A 26,034-nucleotide genomic window follows, 5' to 3' on the forward strand; every position below is an offset into this window, starting at 1 on the left:
TGCTCCAGAGGCTGATGTCTATGTCTGGTGTTGCAGTTGTGAGTTGTACCTCTTCACCACATTATAGCAGCACAAAGCAGGGAAATTGCTCTGGAAGAGAGGTGCTTGGTGGGAAAGTGTAGCTTAAATATTGAGTAATTGCTACAGGCAGCTTCAAGTCCAAGTTCGGTGTGCACATGACGGAATGGAGTCACGTTACTACAAAAGCTTCCTACCCGTGGTCCAAACCACATCCCAACACAGCTTTCCATTTTGATTCCATAACCCCAGCTCATCTTAACATGTGAGTTTTTAAGGGTACCTTTTAAGGATATAATGAAAGAAACTCTTGGACACTTCTCTACCCAGTGAACACTGCAGAACTTTCCCAGTCCCACATAGCACACCCAATAATGAGCAGGCCCAGGAAAAGACAGGTTTACAAGGAAAAAGAACAGTCAGGCTCCTGCTGCCCCAGAGATGGAGAGCTCTGAGTACAGCAGTTCAGAAGGCAATCTGCTCTGGGTAACTCTTCACTGGCCTTTCTCCAAAGGGCCTATAAATGTGGTAAAGCAGTTAGAAATAATTGTTAGGTCTCCACTAGCTGTACTCAAAGTTTTATTTTTACTTCAACAGCATATCAGCCTCATTCCATTGCTATGACAACTGCAGAGTCATACTGTCATAATTACGTTACACTTTAGTCCCCTGGCAATTGCCTTAGTCTACAAAACGAGAAGAGTCTGGAAGGAGTGCTCCACTCTGGAGAAAGTGGGTGTCAAAAAGTAATGGGTGGCTGATACCATGGCAAATGTAACAGATGAGCATTTAGGTTCAGCTTCAGCTCCTGGTAAAGTTACTGTCAGTGCTATTGACTTTAGTGGGGATGGACTTCAAAGCAGGCATCTTTTCCTAAAACCAGAATTGCTGCTTGGTGTCTTTTATTTCCAAGACTGTGGAATAGCTAAATACTAAGATACAGGAGATATTCAAATAACACTCTACAAATGTACTACTCAAAGGTACTGCTTTAATGCACTGAAATGCAATAGGCAATCATAAGAATAACTTGTAAAAAGCATGAATGTTGCTTCAAAGAGAGCTTTCCAGTAAAGGTGGGGCAAAATTGCACTCAGTTTATGCATCGTTTAGGTGCTTGCTAAAAGTTGAGACTTCAGTACAATATTTGGTGTAGTCATGAAATTGGAAGACTAGGAGAAGAATTATGCAAAAATTGTGATAGTATTTGTAATTAACTTAGTTCCTAATCATAGGTAGCCAAATAATTTTGTGACATTTAAAATAAGTTGACTTTTTAAAAATTATGTTTACAATTTCTAGTAAATAAGACAGTTTGCAAAATTTTAAATGCAATGAAGAGAGTAGCAAAGCCCCCCAGTCTTTATAATTGATCCACTTAGTACTTATTTACAAGCCTAAGGTTTTGTGTCACATTTTTAGCCTTCATCCTAAGGAAACAAAGCTTATGCAGTAAATCTGTCCTGGCATTTTCTCTGTCTGTTTGCTGTAAACTAGGTCTGATAGGACAGAAGCTGTAGAGTTGCTCTGTTTTTAGAAGCCTTGTAAAAATTTGGAGCTGGAGGAAGAGAGAGACTTACTGCTCCTTTCTTGGACAGGATCACAGGTAAGATTCCCCTTTTGGCTGGTGTTTGATCACCCGGCTGCCAGAAGGCAAAAGCCGGGTGGTCACATGCCGTCTGGCAGCTCTGCAGTAGCCAGGGCACCACAGTGCTGGGTGCCACTGGGGCGTCTGGGAAGGAGGAGAGTCTTAGCACATCTTCTAGAGAACGAGGATGAAAACTGCAGATACAACAGGGGGCCCCGGGATCACCCCAGGTGCTGCCTTCAGGACTCAATGGGATGCTGGAAGGGAAGAGCGGTGGGGAGGAATGTTACAGTTCCTGGATGTGGGAGCTTTGCACAGTTGGGAAGGAGATGCTGAGGTCCTGGAACATGAGTTCTTTAAAATCCCATGATTGATTAGTTCTGCTGCTGACACCTTGGGGGATTTTTCATGTCCTTTTTTGACCCATTTTAGATGCTGGGGTTATGCTATTTGTCATGTATTTTTAAAGTGACAGTCATTTGTTGCAGGTATGCGCTTTTGCTCAACTGGAAAGAACGTGTTTTATTTGACTTTATTTAGCTGCCTAGCTAAAGCCGTCCATTTGCCCTGAGGAATTAGATTGCTCTTAGGGTAGAAAACTAATTCTCCCACTGTGCTGTTCAGCTGACCGCTGGGGAGGAATGTGAAATGGAAGGATTAATCAGGTACATGCCAAAGGGAGCCCTAACAACAGGTCTTTTCTCCAATGTACTGCTCTGCGACCTTCAGTCACTTTGAAAGAATTTACTGTGTTTTTGTGATGCCTACCTGTGGAGGATATATTACCACTGCAGTTTGAGGTTCATACTTTTTTCATATACTACATGCATTTTCTCAGAAAACAACTCCTCAGAAGTACATTTTTCCATCCATTATCTTTGGTTTATCTGAAGTTACTGCATTTAACTCTAGACAACACTGCATTACCTAAGGAAATAACTTGTTTGTTTCCTTAGCAAAGTAGTTAAAAGATTTATCTTATTTGCAAAGTCATCTTCTATTGCTTTTAACATTTTCTGTGAGTTTCCAAGCTCCCAATGTGGTAAAGCCTCTTAACTGCCTATCCTATGATCCTGGCAACTGCAACTCTGCAGGTAGCTTTACAAACAGCCAGGGTCTGCTGTGAGGGCTAGGTTCTGCCATGGCTCAAAGAGCCTGGGGGATCTGTGCCAAGGGACAAACCCTCCTGAGCTGAGGTGGTCTGGAAGAGCAGAGATGGCCCCACAAAACCCAGATGAGCTCTAAGGATTAAAGCCTAGGTGAGGCTGGATGTGTGCTGGACTGGCACCTGCAGCTTGTGGGGCAATTGCACCTTGTAAGAAATGAAGAGGATTAACAAGGGGTTCTCACTCAGATGACTCACTCAGAAGTGAGTTTGGCTATTTGATTTTAAATGACAGAGGAACTTTGGAGGGGATAAATATTCACTGCAAAAGTCTCTTTCCCTTAGTTTTTTGGCCCACTCTGTTTTATCTTTTCTATTCCCAAAACTTAATTAAATGAATGTGGAAGCAACCAGCCCTAAGTAATGAAGCCCACATCTGATTTCAGAGGAATGTGCTTTTAACAGTAGAATTTACATTTTTCAGATAAGGTTGGTATGCAATTTAAAAAGACAAAGCCATCTGCTACTGAAATACACAGACTTGTGACTATTTTTGGCTCTTCTCTGGACTTTTGCTACAGATTTTAAATGCACTTGTGCTAAGACTTTATTAAGAAAATGTCTTCAAGAGAATGTAATCTTTCAGAATTCCTCAGTTTAATATGAGAGAAGAAATCCTATGCAAATAATGGATTGTTAAAATTTAGTGGCCGAAGCAGACTGTTTGGAATTGTTAGTGCACTGAGAGTTCAGTTCTATGTCAAACCACTGCCTTAAATTCATGTTAGCAGTTCAATCCTCCTCGCAGTGCTAACTACTCACTTTCAGAAATCACAAGCATTTCTTCCACAGGTCAGAAACGTCCTTGTGATTACCTGGCTAGACACATGAGTAAGGGCTTGTGAGCTCCTTTTGGCTCAAGATACCAGGCGCTGTCACAAACAATAAAGTTGCCTGTCTGAGCCCTACCAGCTCTTTTTTAAACTCTTCTGACTCGTCAAACAGCAGAACGTTTTAAATCATTTACAAGAAGGCAGTGTAATAAGGTCGTTACTTCAGTTACAAAAGCACCTGGATGACAGGGACAGTACATTTTGTTGGGTTTTTTTCTCTTAACCCTTTACATTATTTGGTTACCTGAATCTTGATTTTAACAAAGCACTAATTATTTGTACTGAAAGCCCTCATGGACATAGGAAAATTCAAACATTGCATGCAGAGGTGTGCTAACAAGCGAAGTTTTGAACAGGTACAATCTTAAATGGAACCACATTTTAACCTGTTTCATTATTCCTAAGCAACATCAAAGGCTGTTTGATTGTGGAATAAAATTACTTTTTATATGCTACATTGCACAAAAGGTAAACGACTGAAATATTAAAATAGTTTGGTGTAGGGGAAGGACATTTTATCAGAATCAGCTGAAAAAAAATAGTATATCAAAAGAGAGAAAATTAATTTCTCATAGCATTAGAGTATCAAAGCTCTGTTACCATTTGGTTTTTGTCCTGTACGAACACAGCATGTCTATATTCTTTCCAAGGGTCTTGCTATTCCTGTTTCTTCTGTTAGTATTGTACAAATCATACATGATCTTGACTTGCATCTGCAAAATACCCTTGCTCTTTCTGACTGATACTTCATCATGATGCTCAAGTTGGAGAAGCCTTTCCTTAAATACCTTGCATCATACATATAAGCTGTAGAGAGAATGGAATATATAGCAGTTATTCAATGTGTAATTTGAGTGCATTTTTAGAAGAGGAAAGACATTTATGAACAGAGTTCTAGTGTATTTTGGAGACTGTCATTGCACAGTTGCTTGCATACAGTATTAACCCTTATGGATAAATGAGAGAAGTAGAAATTTTCAGTAATCTCTGTGGGGAAGAAGGAATTCTGTTTTATGCATTTCTTTTATCCTGTCTCATGTCCTTTCTTACAGGATTTGCTTGAGTTCTGAGTTCTCATATGTAAATAGGTTTGTCTTGTCTCCAGTGCTTTGTGTGTTTACACAATAGGACTTTTTTTTCACTTATCACTAGCCAGTCATTCAAAAAGTCCTTTCTGTTTCAAATGTAGGACTGTTCTAGGCTTTCAATGTCCCTTCTTCTCATAGAGAATAATACTCTTTTCTGTGCTTTCAATGCAGGTGTGTATGGGCAGAATACATCATTCAGTGTTAGAGAAGCCAAGCATACCTCGTTATTACCACAGATGTTTATTTGTATAAGCATCTGCTAAAGTGTGCCTCCTAATGAAAATTTACACTACAATTTATTTTGCAAATTAGGAGGGAGTTTGTATGGATGCATTTATTCTCCAGAAACAGAGATCTCAATGCATCATGTCCATTCTCTCATTCTCTGAGTTAAATACTTTCATTTGTAGGCACTGATTGTATTTTTGTTTCAGCTTAATGGTGTGTTACCCAGTGCCTATGTCCTTACAAAAAGTCTGTAGTAGATCTGAGATGTGCAGGCTGCCTTGTTCATTTAAAATGAAATATTTAATGCTTTGTGGTCCTGCAGCCAAGGAATTCGTCTGATGGATTTCTGTGTCGCTGGCTTAGCAAGGCTAAGCAGGGGGTAGGAGGGAATAGGAAGCATACAACCAGGAGAATAAAAGTGGAGGACAGAAACTTTCTAAAAGACCAAGTCACCATCTTCACCATGGATTCCTCAAGTAAAATCGTGTATTTTCACAAAATCATATTGCTTGAATAAATGGTCGTAGTTGAAAAACAACCAGGCATCAAACTGTCACTACATGCAGTAGGAGCTGATAGGTCTCTTAATTCAGGAAAGGCAGCTTAGGTTTGGTTTCTGAGAGCCAGAATATCTGCCTGCCAGGGAGAACATCTGTCAGGAATGCCTGTCCATCCAAGTGGCTGGCGGAAGGATGTGATGACCTCTGAGATCACTTCTAGCCCTGTCTGATTCTGTGAAAACAAAACTGTTCCCAAGGGGGTGGCAGAGGCAGCTGCTTGCTCAGGACAAAGAGCTGAGCCTTCAGGAGCAGCTGCTGCAAGGAGTTTAGAGAAGACAGCACTTTCCAATATAATGGCATGAAATGACAGATGGCACCTTCCACCCTGCCATTGTAGTGGGGAAGGATCTGTGCACGAGGGCTTCCTGTTTTGCCATCTCTATTGGGACGTGTTGGGAGGATTAAAAACACCTCTCTGAACTTTCAGTCAAAGTGCTTGTGCAGCTGAATTAGATTAGAATCACCATGCTGGCATTTTGTTACATGAAAGTAGCTGAGTAACAATGAGGGAAGGGAGACATGATCTCTACATGCTTCTGATGCTCTTTTATCAGGGACGTGACTTTTTTTTTTTAAACTGATACAATCTGTTCTGTTGCAGAATAATCAAACTACTGTGGGAAGAAGGTGCCTTTCTCACTGGTGGCCTTTTCTTTCAGTGTGGGACCTTTAAACAGACAGAAGCTGCACAACGTTATACATAGATAAGGCAGAAATGCACAGGCTATAAGAACAGGACTGACCTTCCCTTTCCTTCCATCTACACACACACACACACACACACACATCATTTACATAAATTGCACAATTCAGTTGAGCAGGAAACTATTTTTGGGAGAAATCCACTTAAAGAAGTGCAAAATACATTTGAAAAGATGAGAATTTTAGTATAAACTAAGTCTTGTCATGTGGTTGTGTAAGGAAATGAGTACCTGCTATTGTGTTCATCTACAGCAAAGTTAATTTCATCTCTAAAGAAAAGGGTTCAAATAAGGTCCACCATTCCTGAAAAAATTCTTCATTAATCATCAGTGTTTGATTTCCACTTTGCTCTCTCCCAGGACAAAATGAGTAAGAGATGGACTGTGCTTTCCTTGCTGTGCAATCCATCTGCCATTTTCACACTACTAAGTAGGAGAAATGTCCTTAGAGGGAAACAGATTCCTGCTTTGGACGAATTTATAAGGCGTATGCTCAATGTGATACATTCACTTTTAGTCCCTATCCTGCAAAATCCAAGCCATTTTTTCTGGTGCTGGTATGTGGCATGTTATTATCCAGTGGATGTTCTCAATGGGAAATGCTTTCTTCCTAGTTATTATTACACTTCTGTTGGCTTTTGATTTTCAGTGATCAAAAGAACGCTGTAGTCCTACTGAGAGAGACTATCTCTACTGTAGCCAAGACATGATACATATGTGGCTTTGAAGGTTAGAACCAAAGCTTTATTCTGGAAGTGGAGTGAGAGACCAAAGAAAGGATCAAAGTTAAGGAGTGATGCATGTATGACAGCATCAGATGGGCTGCAGCTTCCCTGGCAGGGAATCATTATAAAGGTAACACCCACAGATGCTTACAGAGTGAATAAGCAGCTCTGAGGAAGGAGTGCAAGGTGAGTAGAAGTGCTTCTATGTTGTTGAGGTTTTGTTTTCTTGTTTAAATCTATGAAATGTTATTGAATTTGTTTACTGAAAATTACCAATGGTTTGTAATATTTTTTTAAGAAATATTTTTCTGCAAAACGTACCAGTGCTTTCTACCTCAAAGTCTCAAAGTGTTAAATATTAAGTACCTTATTTTTTCTTTTAGACAGCTGAAAGTAAGATCAGCTAATGTGCCAGTTCCCTTTGCTCCAAGTTTTTCAACTAATTTCAGATTTATTTTGGCACACAACAGCTGCAATAACTTCAAAATCATAATAAGGGATTAGTGATTTGCTGTATATACCCCTAGAAGCCTTCAGATGTGTACATTACAGAACCGCATGCCAGCGAGGGTCAGAATTAAAGCTTCCCTTAGTACAACAAAGACTTTAAACATGTCACCTTTAATATTCACATTCTCTGGCTCCTGGCACGTCTGTTTCATATCTGACATTCAGTGTTGACTGACTCCTAACAACCTGCAGCTGAAAGGACTTAATGCTTTTCATCTTTCTAAGCAGACATGAACAAATTAATCCTCCCCCAAATCCTATGATGGTGGAGATACAATCATTTTATGAAGCCACACATATGACTTGCTCAAGGTCACAGTACTGGTTGGTCTTAGAGCCAGGATTAGGATTCAGGTCTTAATTCAGGTCCCCAGTCCTGTGCTCAGAGAGTCATGCACTTCTGTGCAGCTTATGGACAACAGTTCTTTTGCCTAAAAATGTCCTCAGAACTACAATTAGAGATTGTAAGAAATCAAGGGGATCATCTGGATTTATTCCAGCAGCAGCCAGCACATGTAAAAACTGTTAGGTTCACACTCTTACGCTTCTATGTAAAGGAATTTAAAGCACATTTTTACCCAGGGGAAAAAACCCAAACAATATATATTATTCTAATGAATAGCAATTAAAACATCATTAGCAGTATTTCCTAGTTGCTTTGCAGACCTGTCATTTGTCTATACAGAGCTCAAAAAAAGCTTTACAAATTTAGGACAGCAGATCATGTTTAGGAAAAAGATTTTATGAAGCTCCTTATGTTCATATCTTCTTTCTTGCTACCTCAGTAATACAGTAAGCATTACTGGAAAGAATAAGAAGGTCAGAACAGCTAAGAGGCAGGAGACAAAATGGGAATCTTGTTATATACAGCTTCCTGCAAATTTTAACTGCAGAAACCTGAGTTTCAGATTAATTCAGCAACAAAAATCCTGTTGATTTTTAGCAGTGGAGGAATGCATTCATTCTCTCTTTTGCCACGTGAATTTTTGAAGAGCTCAACAAGACTCAGAATAATCCCAGCTTGTAGGACTGCTTAGGTTTTAAAGAGATGTCGTCCTGAAATAATTTGTATTTTATAGCATCCATGGTTTGTATCTTGAATTGACTTTGATACCGAGTCACCAAAACAAGTATTTTGTGACCTATTTTTCACCACTAATTTCATTCTCACATTTCTCCAAACTGAAGATGGATGTTCATTTTTTAAAAGCTTGAATTTGTGATTTTAAAAAACAAAAATTGGTCAAAGAACATGTGTGTAAGAGTGTCTGTGTGTTCCTTCCAGTTTTGAAATCAATAGTGGTTTCCTTATCAGCTCCAGATGGCACTGCAGTGCTTAACACCACCCCGCTGGGGAGGGCTCAAGGAATGCAAAAGCAGGCAAGCCCCTGAGAAACAAGGGCCTGCTTGTTTTATGAGAAATCAGCTAATAGTTTTCCAGTGCAGATGTCCTACTTTACTTTCAGTTTGGTGAAGACTGGGGTAACAAATGGCAGCTTATATGCCTCTGAGATGGGACTTGTGTGGAAGAAAGGGCTCCCTTGTCTGTATGTGCAGGAGGTCACAAGCACAGTAGCCCTTGCCTGCACCAGTGAAGCCTAATGCAGCACACACTAATGCAGAATGAAGGGAGAAGCTCTGCTGTTGCACAGCTCTTCCTATTCAGTGACTAATTCTAAGGCTGCACAATTGGAAATTCTGCTTTGTAAAAGTGTATTTGCAAGGCTGTAGTGCAAACCATTGAAGTAATGAGGTTACTGGTACCTTTTCTAGGGAAACCCATAAACTTTACTGCTTGGACGACATCTTTTGATATGTCATGTTGTCACTTAGACTATTACAAAAATGTCTACACTAAATATGACTCTTCTTTCATGTTCATCATTTGTAAACTTGGGAATAGGATGTTTTTCTATTTGCTTAATGATACATAACATCTATACATAACATAAACATCTATACTGCATATTTTCTTACATATTTTTATTGTCAACTTTGTAGAAGTCTGCCAGACTCCTACCTTCTCTTTTAACCCTCCTTAGCTTTTACTGTAATTCTCCAATTCTGCATACACTAATTTCTAAATACTTGTTACATGACCTGTGGACCCAGCTTAAGTTCCCAGCTCCCACTGTGCAATCACTAAACCATTGCTCAATCCAAGTCTCAATAACACCCCTGGTTCTTCTGTGCATTTTATGCAACAGCATTCTGAATTTGCTCCATAGGCCACGATACCCCTTCTGATTCCAAGCAAAACTCAAAGAGTTTCTATAGGTTCCCTTGCAGGCTGGTGTATTTTAAACTCAAATAAGTCTTTTCCTATAAGTTAATGAAGCAACGATGATATATAGAAAGGGCTAGCTATTTGCCATCCATCTTCCAGCACGGGTAACTGTTTCATTACAAAAAGTTTATGGAAAAAAGATGAGTTCAAAAGACAAAAAGGAGTAAAAGGAAGAGAGATGTGATGGTTTTAAACAGGCAGAACCTTAAAACAGTCTTGGTTCTCTCTGAAGCACCATATGAACACCTTTTCAAAAGCATAAAAAATGCACACACCTGCCCCCACCCAGAGGGTGTCCTTAAGCTCCCCGTAGATTTATGAAATAGTAGTGTATTTGTCATGTTAGTTCTGGTACATGAGTAGCTTTAACACCGAACAATGCTGAATGCCCCACACTACTAATGATGCCTCGGAAGACTGAGAACCTGTACCACACCTGCTTTTGTTCCACAGCTCTGTAGCTCTTAATTGTCTTCTCTTGCTTCAAAGTTGTGTAAGGGCAGTGGTGGCTCCTGGCAGCATTACAGAACGTATAACTGACAGGTTATCAGTGTATGTGACACCACAGGTAAACACTGCTTCTTTCAGAATGTGTTCGTGTCCATTCTAGGTGTTCTGAAAAAAAACCTCAGAAAATACCTGAAATCGGTTTTTTAAAATTCAAAATAAAGTTTAATTTCAGAAAACTGTCCCCAAATAAAATTTATATACATAGTATTTACAAATTTGCTGCCGACGAGATCATGTTTACATATAATAACCTGCATTAGTTACACTTAAATGGGCTTCACTCAGCCTTAAGACTGAAACCAGTGCTAGAGCAAGTATCTAACACAAACCAAACAAAAACTGCCCGTTGTGGGGGGGTATATATAACCATGACACATATGATGAATATTAAAAAAAAAAAAAATCTAACCTAAGAATAAACCAAAGTACAGTTGTTACATCTAAACTGGCATGAGATATCATGCACATTTTTCTGAAGAAACATCCTGAGTTGCGGTGGATTGACCCTGTCTGGATGTCAGATGCCCACCAAAACTGCTCTGTCACTCCCCAGCTGGGCACTGGAGAGAAAATATAAGGAAAGGCTCACAGGTCGAGGTAAGGATAGGGAGAGTTCACTCACCAGTTACTGTCATGGACAAAACAGACTCAACTTGGGGAAATTAATTTATTACCAATCAAATCAAGATTCTTGCATACTTAAAAATGTTGCAGTTTGGGGTTTTTTGCTTTCTCTGACATGCTCAGAAAGTTGCAAAGTGTAACACAAATGACAAAAGTGCTATCAGCCTTTGACTTAATAAAAAAGAATCAGCAACCATTTGCTTTTATGATCAAGTAACTTGCATAGCACGGGCAGTTGCATCAGACATGTTTAATGTCTTCTGTGGTCATAATCTAGACTTACTCTAAACCTGTTGGGAATTAACTTGAGGATGTTGCAAAACGTTTTTGATTCATTCTGGAAAACACAGACATGAGACAGCATCTGAGGAAAATGAAGAATGGAAGTAATCCCTATGGATAGTACACCCTTCCAGAACTCAAGCAGTAGAGTTAAATATTGGATGGAACAAATAGAAACTGGTCTGCACAAAAGTGGGTTTGTGTCCTTACTACTGTCTTGTGGACACTGATTCTGTCAGTTCCTTTGTAGGCCATTTAGCTCTACTTTTGCCTGCTGAGGAAGAAGGTGCAGAACTTCTATAGATGTTTCTTCACCAATTTAGGCCTAAACATTTTGGTTTGTTTGTTTTTTTAATGCACCTCTCTATTGCTGAATGACCTCATATTTCACTTTTTGCTTCCACTAGATGTGCAGCCAGATGAGGACTGGGTGTGGGGGATGTGACTTAAATGCAGAAGAAGTGGTATCCCAAACAACCCTGCATGTTTGGGATCAGTCCTTTCTCTTCAGCTTTCAGAACTAAGCAGCATTTATGAGATCACACAAAATTTCAAGCCAGTTTAAACCTATCGTTCGGAGAGATTACTCTGGAACTAGATATTTTATTACTTTGGATTGTTACATAAACTTTCCAGAGAATGCAGCTTGGTTTTCCCACTGTAGTTTTACTCTGAAATACTTGCCTTTTCTCTAATGAACTATTCGCAAATGTTCACTTTTCTCTTTGAAAATCTGGTTTTGTGGAAATATAAATTTTGGCTTTTACATTTTTCCACTGACTCCCTTCCTCTTCAGGGAACGATTCATCCTCCTCTTTCTGCCAAAATGCAGTGATTGGTAGCAGGGCTGGGTGTTTTTATGTACCTTTCTTCTTACAGCCACAGCTATGCAGCTAGATTTATAAAACTGTTAGGATAGTGAGACATTCATATTTTTAATGGGAAAATAAACAACATAAAGCTGAAGTTTTATGGCTCAGCACAGTAAATAGCCAAACTTCTAATGTTTCTTTGTTATCTGTCACCTTTATCCCTATGAAAAGTGTTTTTGGACCCTGCTGGCAGAGATCATTCTTAGAAAATTATCATAATGTTGTTGGTATTTCTTCATATCTGGGCTGACATTTCAAACATCCCATCCCATTTTCTGGAACAAGCAGACCACACCATTTTCAAAAATTAATCCAAAGAGGATGGCAAACCAAGGGAGTATTCGGTTCAAGTTCAATGTAACTGCAAAAGAAAACAGAACAAATTTATCACGTACCATTTAAGAAGATCATAGAAATCATGTGAGAATTCATATTAATTTGTGTGTATAAGAAATCACACAGATCCGTTCAAAGTCTGTATTCCAAAGACATGAATAAAATTAATACGAAATTTTGATTTTTCAGAAACTCAAAAGAATTCTATTTTACGTTTCAATGATCTATGATGAGTTGTCTCAAATTGTAACAGATGGATATGGTGGATATAATACCATATCTACAAAGAGATGATGGTGAGATAAGAGGTGCTTTTTTTCTTCTTTTGAAAATTTTTTTTTGTTTCAATCACTTTCTATTAAAGTAGAACAGTTTTAAGCTAGAGCTATTTCAGTCACGTACCTGATACAGATTAAAAAAATAACAACAATAATGACTTCTGTAACATCACATATACACATATACAAAAATGTACCTCTAATTGCCTGAGAGTTTGATATCAAGACAAACACTTTTATAAACGCGAGGCACAAAGGCGTGTAGTCGTGTTCCCAAATAACAGCTGGAATTAGCAGAAGCTTTCCATAGGTGGACAACAGCAGTGCTTTGAGAAGTAAAATGAAGTCAGACTTTCTTTTCAGCGTCTCAGGTGTCATCCACCACAAGGTAATAAAAATGCCAATGAAAAATGAAGTTTGTTCTAAAAGGAAGTAAGAGGAGTTGGAAAGAGAGAATGAAGTGCCAAAAATCAAGTCCACTTCTGAATGAATTTCAGTAAAATGACGTCCTAAATGCAACAGAGTCACTTTTTAAAAGCCATAGGCAAATACAAACATCCTCCATCTGTGTTCATTTTAATAGCCAAATATTACTTAAACCAATTCAGTATCATGACATTCAGAACAGCTCTATCACAGAATTCTATCTGTAGGATTACCGTACTTGTGATTGCTGACTCCATACAGCACAGGCAGTTAAGCATAAGAACCTCTTCACTTTTTAGCAACAAGAGAGGGATTTTTTGAACTGTCTGTTAGGCTGTAAAACAAAATCAATACTTGTCTTCTTTGCAAAAGGTCACCAGCAATGAACCCTTTTCATCCAGCATGAGAAAGAACACCAAGGTGAAAATACCATTGAGCTACCAGAATTCTTTTGACACCGCTCCTGTGATATGTTGGCATTAATACAGATGTCAAAGAAACTCCCACAATAACGGTAAGAGATGAGTCACTACTGAAAAATCAGTTCAATATTTTTAATGACATGCTATAAAAACCTACTTAAAACAACATTAGACAATAAAGGATTTAAATTAAGCTCTGAATGTGTAAGAAAAATACTAGTTTTAGTATGCAAGTTTGATTTAAACACTATCATCTGAAAAAGTATGAGAAAAAATGTTTTAAGCAGCATAGAACAAAATCCCTCCCCTGCCTTCAAGTGTAGTCTTAGAGCACAGTATTACTTACTCTTTATTGGTGATGACACTGGTCTGTATTTTTGTGTATTTGTTTAAAAATACAACACAAAACAGATACATCTTTTCCCAATTGTTTACTTTAGTAAGGTTGTATCACCTTAATGAATAATAAACCTTGAAGTCAACATAAAATGTAGAATAAGGCTGAGCTCTACATTGACCTTCAAACTATGTCAACAGATTTCAGGCGAAGATTTCTGAATATTGCCACTTTTCAGTCTCTTCATATCTAATGCTGATAATATCAGTCTGAACTGTAATGAGGATCAAAATAGGCATTTGCATTACATGCAGGCAAATCAGAGAGTATGTAATTGTGTAACCATACTGGGTTGGACATCACATCCATTCTGTATCAATTTTTGCAGTATGGGCTTGAAGTTCTTCAATGCTTAAAGAGTAGATAATACATATCACCAATCTTACCTAAAGAAGCTATGCCAAACATTCTATAAAAATCCCATTCTTTGGCATATCTGATTAAGTCATCAGGATCTGTATTTTGGCTTGAATCCTGTAGTTGCAACCACCTGAGATAAGCTTCACAGAGCAAACAAAATACACAGAGCTTCCCATGAATCTGGTAAATTAAAGAATAATAAAAGTATTAGTATTAAATCAGCATAAATTAAAGCATTAGTATGAAATCAGTATTTAAAATACATTTCAATGCCTCTACACAAGAAGTCTGTAGGTGTATTATTTTTCTTTAGAATATAAACAAAATTACTTCTGTTGAGCCACTAGTTTAGGACATCATCCTTTTAAGATCTGTTAACATGATAGTCAATTTACAACATGTACAAAACTGCATGAATAGTTCTGTACAGAAGAAGGTATAGAACTGTGGTTTCTAAGGCCTGATCCATACTATTTTAAAATTGGGAAGGCTGTTCAGCTAGGAATGAAAAACCAAAATTGTGCCATGGCTAGTAGAATTATACTATCTAAAATTTCAGTTCAAGGTCAACTACTCCATTCAGCAAACTGGTTTAAGTACCCTTGTTTCTCTCTTTCCCTGGGACAATCTCCATTACAATAAACTGATAGTGTAGTTATACCAAAATATTTCTTAGTTCATATAAGGGTGAGGCATCAAAAATAAAGGGAGCAATATAACCAAACAAAACTTTAAAATATCCTCTGAAGTGACTGCAAAAATTATGTTGTGAGGGCCAATAGTTAGCATGTTTCCACATTAAACAGTCTATAAGACAGTGCATATATGAGGTGATTTCTTATTTTATACAGATTTAAATAAGCTGTAACAATTTCTGTGTACAGATTCTACTTTTTCCATTAGAGGCAAATTATGCCAACTGCACATACATGCACAGGGCTTTGCCAGTTAAAAATTCAACTCAATTCATTTGAATAGATGAAGTTTTCACAGACAGAATCCTCACAGAAGAACATCATTACCAGTCTCCAGAAGCACCGAATTCATTAAAAATATTTAGTTAGATTCATGCTTGAAAGATGAGGCAAGTGTATTTATCTACACTGCTTAAACTGGACTGCCTAAGACATACCAACATGAACACAGCATACACTCATGCTTAGAGATTTTGCTCTAGATTAGCTTCCCCCTCCTAGGAAATCAGTCCTTACAGTAAAAATATGCAATACTAAAAAGTCCTACCTCCACACTCCAGCCTGGCCAGCCCAACTATGTAATTCTGCATCAACAACACTTCAAGTGAAAGCCACCACCTTTTGTTCTGGCTTTGAGGGCATGGTTAATTACACAGGAAGAAACTTGTGAGAAATTAGTACAGTAGGTTTAACTGGCATAGTATTGTTAATTTGGTATTTTATACTCCTATTGCTCATTTTAAAAAAAAAATTGTTTCCAACAGAAATTTAATTTGGAAATTAATTTGCAATTAGATCTTTCTCTTACAGTGTAATTTAGCACATCATCATTTTAACATCAATTAACATGATAGGCAGATTAGAGAGTGTAGAAAACTGCATGAACAGTTCTTTGCAGTTCCTTCTCTTTAACATGTAAGAGGACTGTGTACTTGCTGGTACTGTGGCATCACTTCTGTGAAGACAGAAGCTGTCTTAGTAACAGGGAGTTTGAGATTCCATGTGTTCTATTCATGATACAACTGGTTCAGCTGGCTGAAATCTGTGGAAGGGCGGGAGATGAACGAGTCTCTAAAGTTTTACAACTATTACAATCAATATATTTTTAACAAAAAAAAGTCACAAGGTAGGGACATAGCAACTTACATTTATCTTTGTATTGAAAAGAATGTGCCTGTATGCTTGTGCTTTACATAAAACAGCATTAATCAAGATGATAACAGGATCATACTCAATGTATTTATCCACAGGTTTCTGGCAGGATTTCTGAAAGTCACAAAATAATAAGAATTAGGGGAAAAAAGTAGAAAGGAAGAGTTTATGAAATTTTCCTCTAATCTTAGTACAACTGGATAAATACAAACTAGCAATTCAATTATTATGAGTCTTTCTCTAATGTCATCTTCATTTTCAATACAGTTTATATCCATGCAGAAAAACTGCTTTTCTTCCCTTGGCACTACAGTTGATACACATGCTTCCCTTATAAAATAGAAAGATTTATTATTGATTTTTACAGGCTTTGGATTAAGATCAATAATGAACTGTGCAGGAATGGACTTCTTTATCATTCTATGCTCCACAGATGCAAAAAACCAAACTACTTTCCCAAGACTCAAGAAATGCACCAGTATCATGCTAAAGGTTAACTGATCATGGCTCATCTACTGGGTATTTTATTTGTGTTATTTTGGGTATTTTTTAGAAACAAAATTAGTTTCTTCTATCACTTCCCTCTTTTCAGAGATGCTTTATCCTCCTATCCTACCTTTTTCTTTCTTTCAAGGCGAAAGTAAATGTTTTGTGCTGTTGCATTGTTCTTCCATACTGTTAAATTTTCTGAATGTTTCAACCAGTTTTCCATCACTGAGCAAACTATATTCAGAATACTGATAATGTAGTTTCCACACAGATCTACAGCGAAAGAGTCAGTTGCCACTGAACAGTGGTAGGACACTAGACCATCACTTCTCCAACACAGCTGCTGGTTCCTGCTGTGTCTGCTAGAGAGGTTATTTCACCCACACCACTGGGAACTGCTTGTCATCAATCCCCTCCAGCTTTATTGACTTACCTGCATGGCTGATCACTCCTTGATTTGGGTTAGAGCTAATAAAAGGCTGTTATACTGTAAGCAGGAGGGTTAAATAACAATCTTACAAAAGACTCATCTAGCAGACCTGAGGGGGAAATAACTTCTAGCAGAGAACTGAGGAGCAGCAGAGGAGCAGCAGCCAATGCTTCAGCTCAAACAAGTGCACTTGCAGAAGGATGCTCTTCTGCAGGTCAGCTTTCTCCTGCTGCTAATCCTCCCATCTGGCTACTTGTTTCTTCCAAGCTGTCCATAGCTAATCTTGGTCCCCTGGGCATTCACATTAGCTGCCATGCTGAGAACACAACAGTCATAGAAATTATCTCTATTTCCATTTTAGTGAGTGCATGGTGGTGCACTACCAGAAGAGAAATGTTGGCACACCACTTTCTGAAATGCTGGAACAGTCAAAAATTCAGCATCAGACAACACACACCTACAGACAACTCCCAGAAAAGAACATAAAGGTTTTTCAGTTTTATAGAGATTCATTGTGTCTGTCATACAAAAACCAACTAAGTACCACACCACTGCTCACTCGCCCTGCAATGGGATGAGGAGACTCAGAAGCCCATGGGTTGTGAAAAGAACAGTTTAATAATTGAAATAAAGTAAAATATAATAATAATAGTAATGAAATGGAAGATAGTAAGAGAAAGAGAGATAAAGCCCAAGAGAAACAACTGCTCAGTTTCTCACCACCCACTACCCTATGTCCATCCCATCCCTGAGCAGTGATCATCCCCTCCTGGCCAACTCCCCCCAGTTTATTTACTGGGCATGACACTCTATGGGGTATGGAGTATCCCTTTGGCCAGTTTGGGTCAGCTGTCCCGGCTGTGCTTCCTCCCAGCTTCTTGTGCACCTGCTGGCTGGCAGAGCATGGGAAACTGAAAAGTCCTTGACTTGGGATAAGCCTTAATATCAACAACTAAAACATCAGTGTTATCAATATTATTCCCATATTGAATCCAAAACACAGCACTGTACCAGCTACTAGGCATAAAATTAAACCAGCCAAAACTAGGACAGTGTCCAAAGTTAACATTTCCTTGCTATTTAACAGAATTATTTTTGTAGAATCTGACAATGCAAAATTTCAGCAGCAAATTGACTCAAGAGTCCAACATCAATGTCAAGAAAAACATTCAAACAAATGCATAAACTGAAGAGAGTGTCTAGGGAATGCTGCAACCTCTAATCAGTGTTTCTTGGTCCAGCTCAAGGAAAAACTCAACTCATGTGGATAAGAAAACACTGTGTATGACAGTAACAAGTTAGAGGTAATGAATTAAAAAACTCACTGAATTAAACAAGGGTTTGATAGGTCTAAAATTAAAGTGAGTGAGATGGAAGAAAGGACATTAACACAAGACTACACTTACAGGATTTAATAGAGTGAAAAAGAAATTGCTACTTTAATTAGAAGCAGTGTTTTGCTTCATTTCTTTCTACTGGGAAATCATGAACAGATATTCCTATAGGTGGTAATTTGCATATGTCAAATCTCTGGGTTGATGTAGCACTGGACAAGTGTAATTTATTTTTAATAGGTTTATTTCCACAAGCACTGGCCAAGTCCATACAAAATAAGATTATTCAACACAATGGGTGTCATAAAGGTTAGATGAAGGATATCCTACATACCCCCAGTTTTATCATGCTCTCAAATTCTCCTACAACAAAACATTTTTTGACCAGGACCAAAAATCTTTCTGAGTAAAGAATGGTATTTTCAATTGGAAGATGCCAATCAAACACTGATCAAAAAAATTGCTGTTAAGAGGTACTGAAAAATTTTCACTGACAGCTGACATGAATTTTAGACAATGAAAATTTATCAGACCATCCAGCCAGACAAAACCAACAATACAGAAATTTACTGCAGATATATAAGGAGACTGCTACAAATGAATACACAAATAGTGGTGTCTTCTGCACCAGAGCTTCTGGCAGCCTTATACCAAATCTTCTGCAGCTGTGAAAATGATGTTAAATTTAGTATTTCTGTCTTCTAGAGCTAGATGAGAGCCCTATTCTTCATATATCTTATATTTCTAATACACCTTTTTTTCTATCTGAGTCTCTGTTGCAAGAAGGAAAAGTCCTCTGTGCTTTTCCAGCCAGTGACCTACCCAGCATGAGTTCATCCAGGGATTTGTGAGACCTACAAACCACTCTTCCTGCAAAAGGCTCACGTGTGCACTGCTATAGACTAACTGGATGATGGTTGCTATACTATTAGTATACTACAGAATTAATATGCCCTCTAGGAAGAATTTTTTCCATACCTGGCTTTTTCATTATTTTTTCCAGCTATACAACTAAAACATCTGACACCAACCTTAAATGCCTAGGAAGGAAACCTGTGACTGAAGCCTGACTTCAGCAAAATCACTGCAAGCAAGGACTGATGCAGTTTAAGCACACATCTGTTTCAGTAGACAGTTTCAGCTAGTTAAAAGTATGTAAGTTCGTGGACACTGATAATCACTAAGACTTTCAGAGAAGATTGGTATGAGCAGCTCAGCTATGGAGAACTGCTTGCACACTTAATTTTTAGTCAGGTAGTTTAGCATGAACTACAGTACTGGTGCTCATGTTTCGTTCCCCACTGCTGTTCGGCACAGCTGTAGTCAGTGGCCTCGGTAGCATGAGTGAAGAAGGCACATCTTCAAGAAACCTGAGCTTTTTCATCTTCTTTGGACTTTCTTGAAGATGTGCCTCAGTTATCACAACCAGTTCTAAAGAGATAAAAAGAACTGGATTTCTCTCTGCTTTTAGCCATTTTTCAACTTCTGCCTTAAATATGCAATTGATATCAGAAACAAGTAACTAGTATTTTTTCTTGAAAAAATAGACACTAGTTTGATTAAAAGATACTTTAAGATTATGTTGCAGAAGAAAAAAGTCAAGCTTCACACCATAAATTCTATTTACACATCTTCTTCTGATCTGGTAAATTTAAGGAAAATTACGGATTTTTGATACTGACATACGAAAGTCCAACAGATCTCTCCTAAAAAAGGATGTTAAAAGTATATCAATATTCTAGAAAATTTAAATAGATCTTACTTTAAGAACTGTTTGACTAATCAAATATTTAGGAAGATTTGACTATGCTTGTCATTTTAAAAAACAAATCTTCCATTTTCATAACTTAGAAGTTTGCTTAGTTATCTTAAAAAAAAAATTAAACCAATTAGCAAGGGCAGATTAAAGAAAAAAGAAATCTTCAAAAGCTAGTGCAACCATCTTCTTCATAGTGTAGTGTATCAGACTCTTTTTTATCAAAGCAATCCAAAATATTTAAGGAAAGTAACATACATTTTAACATCTCAGTTGTATTAAGTATGACTAAAAAAAAATACTGATATGTTAATTCAAACTGCATGTTCATCAGCCTTTTATAAAACACTACTCAAAAGACATAACTCTTACTTTGTTCATCAAAGATACTCAACTTGCAAACAGTGTTCACAAATGTGTGCCCAATACAATACAGTGTACAAACATTTGAGAAAACACCTTCTGTCTCTGAAGGATAAAGTTCCTAAAGTATATGAACATGACTTTTTTGGAGTCATCTCTCCGATATTAAAACATTACTTATTTTTAAATAAAAATATTTCGGGATGGGGTTTGTGGAAAGTAAAAGAATTCTTGAAGAGGAAGGCATAGGACATGACAGAAAGTAAAAGTACACACTGAACAATAAAGCTTCATCCTGATCTAAAAATACCATGCAAACCACATCAGGAATACATTTGCAAATCTCTGGGAATTAGAAATATCAATGAAACAGTCTCATTATAGTATTCCTTTCCCCAGGGTTTGGAGTTTGGCAAAATTAAACTACAATATTTTGCTGGACTACAAATACAGCAAATTGTAACAACATTTACATAGATTTCACATGAGCACGGGTCAATTTACATAGGTTCATAAGGCAAATTAACACTCTTGTGAGAGTGCCCTTAATCCCAATTGCACCCTTAAATAATAAAACACATTAGCCGTGCTGCTTTCAGGAATGGATTCTTTATTAGAGATGCAGCCAAGTGTCATAATAGACTGAAAAACAAAACACCCCAGTTTCAGATGCATTCCATTTCAGAAAATAAATTGAAAATACTGTTTTATAATTTTTTCCTGTATAATGTATTTTCCAGTTGTGAGCTGGTCTGTAAATAGAGTTCTGTAAAATTAGCATGTTATTTTCCAGGATGATCTTTGTACTCTTGACAGATTCTTACCATACCACATAAATGCTTTGCATTCAAAGCATTTGGTCTCTCTGCCTTGCTGCAATAAAAGAGCTTTTCAATTATTTTTTAATTGCAGAAAAGCTAAATGAAGTGTGCACTGCTCATGCAATTTGGCTTTCTTATTACAAAACACAAGGGGGATCCTGACTGAGCTCTAAATATTGCAATGAGTAATTTCTTTTCCTTTGTTATGGTCTGGAACATTCTTAACATTTTATTTTTAAACACAACAACATATATGAAATTGCAAACCAGATTTTTAGAATGTTTGCATGCGTCTCCTTCTATTTTTGCATAAGTGAAGTTTGCTAACTTCTTTCTATACTCATTGCACTTCACAGAATTTATTCCAGGTTAGCCAAATGTGTTCCCACCCCCCACCCCAGAATTATTACTGTAGTAGCAGTGTTATTGGAACAGTATTTTTTCTTACTGTTCTTTAAGGTTGGTTTGGAACATATTCAGTGAAGATTTTCTGTGTTATTTACAGATCAATTAAATTGTAAGGATCTCAAAATAATTAACAAAAATTTTCTCTAGAAAGAGCAACCTAGGCTTACTTTCACCATCACTTCTCACTCAGAATAGGGAACACATCAGTACGTTCACAGATTAGGACTAAACCCAGACCCATGAGAAGCAAAGTGACCACCAAACATCACCTCCACTGGAGGCAATCCTAACATGCCCACACATCCCCACACCCTCCCCTGTTGCTCCCCAGTTACCACACTGAACAAAAAGCATATTGAAGAGGTCCATCTGTCCCTTGTACTGGTACTTCCACAGCAAAGCATATGCAGGACAAGAAAATGGTTCATCCACTAAATGGAAATCTCGAGCAAGAAGGAATGTGCAATGCCAGAGGTCTGGGCTAGGCTTCAGCTGAAAATGGTCTTAATTAAACAATACAGATTGTAAAAGAAGTTACAGAACTTGAGGAATTTGTAGCAGTTAGCCACATTGCAGAGTTATTAAAGAAATATATCACCTTTCCAACCCAAGTGTCATTGTACTGTGTGGACTTTCATGTTTTATAGAGGAAAGTTTCTTTAGTTTCTTCAGCATGCATTGCAAATTTATTCCCAGGGTGGATAATAACACTTGTGAGGTCTTCAATGCTTGCCCACATGAAAATTACAATATGGACTTCAAAGAAACTTTTAATTATATTAAGAGCAATAAAAAGTGCTGCGGGAACTAAATGAAAGCAGAACTAGGCTGAATGTCCAAAATTGTACTCTAATATTGTGGGCTGGAAGCACATGTTCCTTAATGGAAACTTTTAGTATTTGCCTCTGGAAAAAATTCATTCTTCCCTTCAACAAATTAATAACAGAATACAAAATTGTGGTATGTTGCTTAGGCATTCAAATTTAAATCTTTCACCTCAAAATCACACCCAGATCAGGTTAAACACATCCTAAAATAAATGTAGGGCTAGACAGAAATTGCTGTTGGGAGAACTTAGCTTCTTCAACCTTGAGATAATCTTCCAAAAAGTGTCCAATGACAGGGTTGTCCTGAGAATGGCAAAGACCTTTTAGATGCAGATTTATTAATGTATCAAGGATAACTTTAAAATAGTATTGGGGAAAGTCTCTAGGTCAGTAGGAAACAGTGATGATTTTGACAATGTTCTGCTTGTTCCCAGTTTTCTGGGACCCTCTATTTTACTTACCATATGGAACAAATGTTGGGTTGTTGTCTGTTTTTTTTTCCTTAAAGTGTCAGTATTTCCAGGTACTACTTGAAAATGGGAATGAAACAAACACTTTTCAACAAAAAAAAATTATCTAGATGATGCCCACTGGCCTCATTTTGAGTACCAATATACAATCTTTCTATGAATTTTTCACTTCTCTCTTAATGCTACAGCGGAGTAGCAGTACTCAGTGCTCTCACTCCACAAAGACAGATGAAAAATGTTCTCAGGCTGAGTGATCACACCTTCTAATGTCACTTCAGACCTTCAATTTTTCTTGAATACCTTCAGCTTTTCTTAAGTTTTTAGAGGTCTACACTAAGTTTTATACATAACTGATATAAATGATGTTTCACACTGATAAGTGGGATTTTCATGTATTTTTAAGTGAAGACTTCTAAGCTATCATTATTTTCAGGTTTTATCATCAAGAAGATTCATAACATTGACACACTTATTATAGTCATGTCTCAGTACATATCACTACTCATGAAAGTCTGTGAAGGGTATCAAATGACATTTGGTACTTGACTATTTTTTGTTGTCAGCAGCATGATGATGAACAACTTTCCAGGTCTCTGGTCAGAGCACAGCCTTGCCTGCATGGAATAGAATGCCTGCAGAGAGTTGGTGCAGTGACAAAACTATTCTTGCAGATTAAATGGAAAAAGTAAACCAAGCATTGCTCTATTAGAAACCACGAGGCAGCTGGAGACAACAGTAGGGCTCTCCTGCCATACGCAGATAAAACTGAAGTCACATCGGTTCAACTGAAAGAATCTTTTGATCTTGGCAATCTTTTAACATTCTCATCTCCACTTTATATACCCTGAGCTCTCCTGCTCTCAGCACCTCCTGCGTGGCCAGAAATTGAGGGAAAGCTTTGAGATGATATGACATGTACCACATAAGAGCAGCTAGAACTGAAACTGAACCATGACAACCCACAACATAGCAGAGGAAACAGACTGGTAGGAGTAAGTGAAAAATGGTACAGATCTGGGACTGCATGGAGAAAGGTGGACAGAATTCCAAGTTGCTAGGAATGTGTGATTCTTTGCTCTTTCTTTCACTCAGTTGTCTACTCTTTTTACATGAGTTTGGCATTTGTAATGAAAACAGCAACTGGGACTTAAGTCTTTGATTCTACCAGGATCTTTGGTCCGGAAATGGTTAAACACTAAGGGGAACGAGTGCCATCTACTGGCTCCCAGGTTCCCTTAGATCTGCTTACCATCACCAGATTAATAAGCTATGAGGAAGTTGCAGATTTCAATGAGGTCTCCCCTCAGCCTCCTCTTCTCCAGGCTTGAACACAAGTGACCTCAGCTACTCCTCATACGGTTTCCCTTCTACATCCTTCAACAACTTTGTAGTCTTCCTTTAGATGCTCTCCAATAGCTTTACATCTTTCTTATATTGTTTTGCCCAAAACTGCACACAGGACTGCAGGTGAGGCCGCCCCAGTGCAGAGCAGAGCAGGACAATCCCCTCCCTTGCCCGGCTGGTGATGCTGAACCTGATGCCCCCCAGGACAGGGTTGGCCCTCCTGGCTGCCAGGGCACTGCTGGCTCATGTTCAACTTGCCATTGACCAGGACCCCCACGGCCCTTTGAATGATCATCACTCAGACCCTGACATTCTGGTCCAATGGCATGGGAGCTGTGTTCAACCATGGAGCCATGCTCAGATCTGCCCTTCAGCAAGAGCCAGGCCAAGCACACACAGCAGCAGACACACTGCAGTGTCCTGTACAGAAGGACACAGGCCAGTCGGGACAGCTCTACCACACAGGTGCACTCAAGGAATGGGAGAAAATGACACTGGGAAGCAGAGCAGATGGAAAACCTACAGAATCACAGGATGGGTCAGGTTGAAGAGGACCATAAGGGGTCATCTGATCCAACCTCCCTGCTCAAGCAGGGTCATCCTAGAGCACATGGCACAGGATTGTACAGAGATGGTTCTTGAACATCTCCAGCGAGGGAGACTCCACAACCTCTCCGGACAATCTGTTCCAATGCTCGGTCACCTGCACAGTGAAGCAGTTCTTCCTCATATCCAGATGGAACTTCCCATGAATCAGTTTTTGCCCATTGCCTCTTGTCTTATTGCTTGGCAGCACCAAGAAGAGCCTGGCTCCATCCTCATGACACCCTCCCTTTATATATTTATACACATTGACGAGGTCCCCTCTCAGTCATCTCTTCTCGAGGCTGAACAGGACCCGGTCCCTCAGCCTTTGCTCCTAAGACACCTGGATTCAGGGAAAGCGGACACGACGCGCGGGCACGGCCCGAGTCCGGCACCAGGGGGCGCTCCAACGGGCTCAGGCGCCCGCGTGCCACCGGGCCCACCACCACGTGCCGTGCGCCGCCACTGCCGCCTGCTGACGTCAAAGCTTCCCACGTGCATTCCTCGCCTCCCCCACCCACTGCCCGCCGCCCCAACTCACGCAGATGGAGATACGGAGCACCCCGCGCCGGTAGTCCCGGTACAACTCCGTCGCCTCCCCGTTGCACTCGATGCAGCGGTAGGCGCCCAGCCCCGCCATAGCGCGCGGGAGCACGCCCCGACCCTGTCAGCGCTTCCAAGCCGCCTCCTCGTTTCCGCGTTCGGGAGCGCAGCCGAGCCGGACCGCGCCGCGCTGCATCCCGGGAGTTGTGGTTTTCCTGTTGCCGCCGTCCGCCGGGCTGCGCCAGTGGGGAACTCCATGTCCCAGGGGGCAGTGCGGCGGCGGCCCCGTGGGAGGGGCGGCGGGGGCAACCCGTGTTCCCGGCCGAAGCGGCGCGCATGCGCGCTGGGAAGATGGCACCTGCCGGCGGGTTGGCGCGGGGGCCGTGGGTGTTGCTGGCCGTGCTGGCCGTGCTGGCCCGGGTCGCTCTCGCCCTCACCGAGCGCTACCCGGCGCTGTCCCTGCTCCAGCAAGAGCGGCACAGGCAGCGCCACGGCCCGGCGGGGGAGTGGGCGGAGCAGTACTCGGCCGAGTGCGGTGAGTCGGGGGCGTCGCCGCGGTGACCGCCGGAGCCCCGGGGAGGCGGTGACGAGGCCACTGGACCGGCGT

At 39.4% G+C, this 26,034-nt stretch overlaps 2 protein-coding genes across 4 annotated transcripts in view; one reads left to right on the forward strand and one right to left on the reverse strand.

The window, feature by feature from the left end:
- The first annotated feature begins 6,527 nt into the window (after positions 1-6,527).
- TTC13 (tetratricopeptide repeat domain 13) overlaps positions 6,528-26,034 on the forward strand; it is a 60,127-nt gene continuing 40,620 nt past the window's right edge. For 2 of the 3 annotated variants that reach the window (XM_039567999.1, XM_039568000.1), the window contains exon 1: positions 25,753-25,962. In XM_039567999.1, the coding sequence (XP_039423933.1) occupies positions 25,764-25,962 (199 nt within the window). In that variant the 5' untranslated portion in view covers positions 25,753-25,763. Of the gene's footprint in view, positions 7,093-13,403; positions 13,546-25,752; positions 25,963-26,034 lie in introns of those variants that run through there. The other variant, XM_039568001.1, reaches the window with a different exon arrangement.
- Positions 10,349-25,780, reverse strand: ARV1 (ARV1 homolog, fatty acid homeostasis modulator). The gene is given in 6 exon segments (XM_039568003.1): positions 10,349-12,352; positions 12,803-13,027; positions 14,237-14,390; positions 16,052-16,171; positions 25,426-25,548; positions 25,550-25,780. Coding segments are annotated over 6 exon segments (945 nt in total). The 5' UTR covers positions 25,766-25,780; the 3' UTR covers positions 10,349-12,245.

This window comes from Corvus cornix, chromosome 3 (assembly GCF_000738735.6).
Source record: "Corvus cornix cornix isolate S_Up_H32 chromosome 3, ASM73873v5, whole genome shotgun sequence".
Lineage (NCBI taxonomy): Eukaryota > Metazoa > Chordata > Aves > Passeriformes > Corvidae > Corvus > Corvus cornix.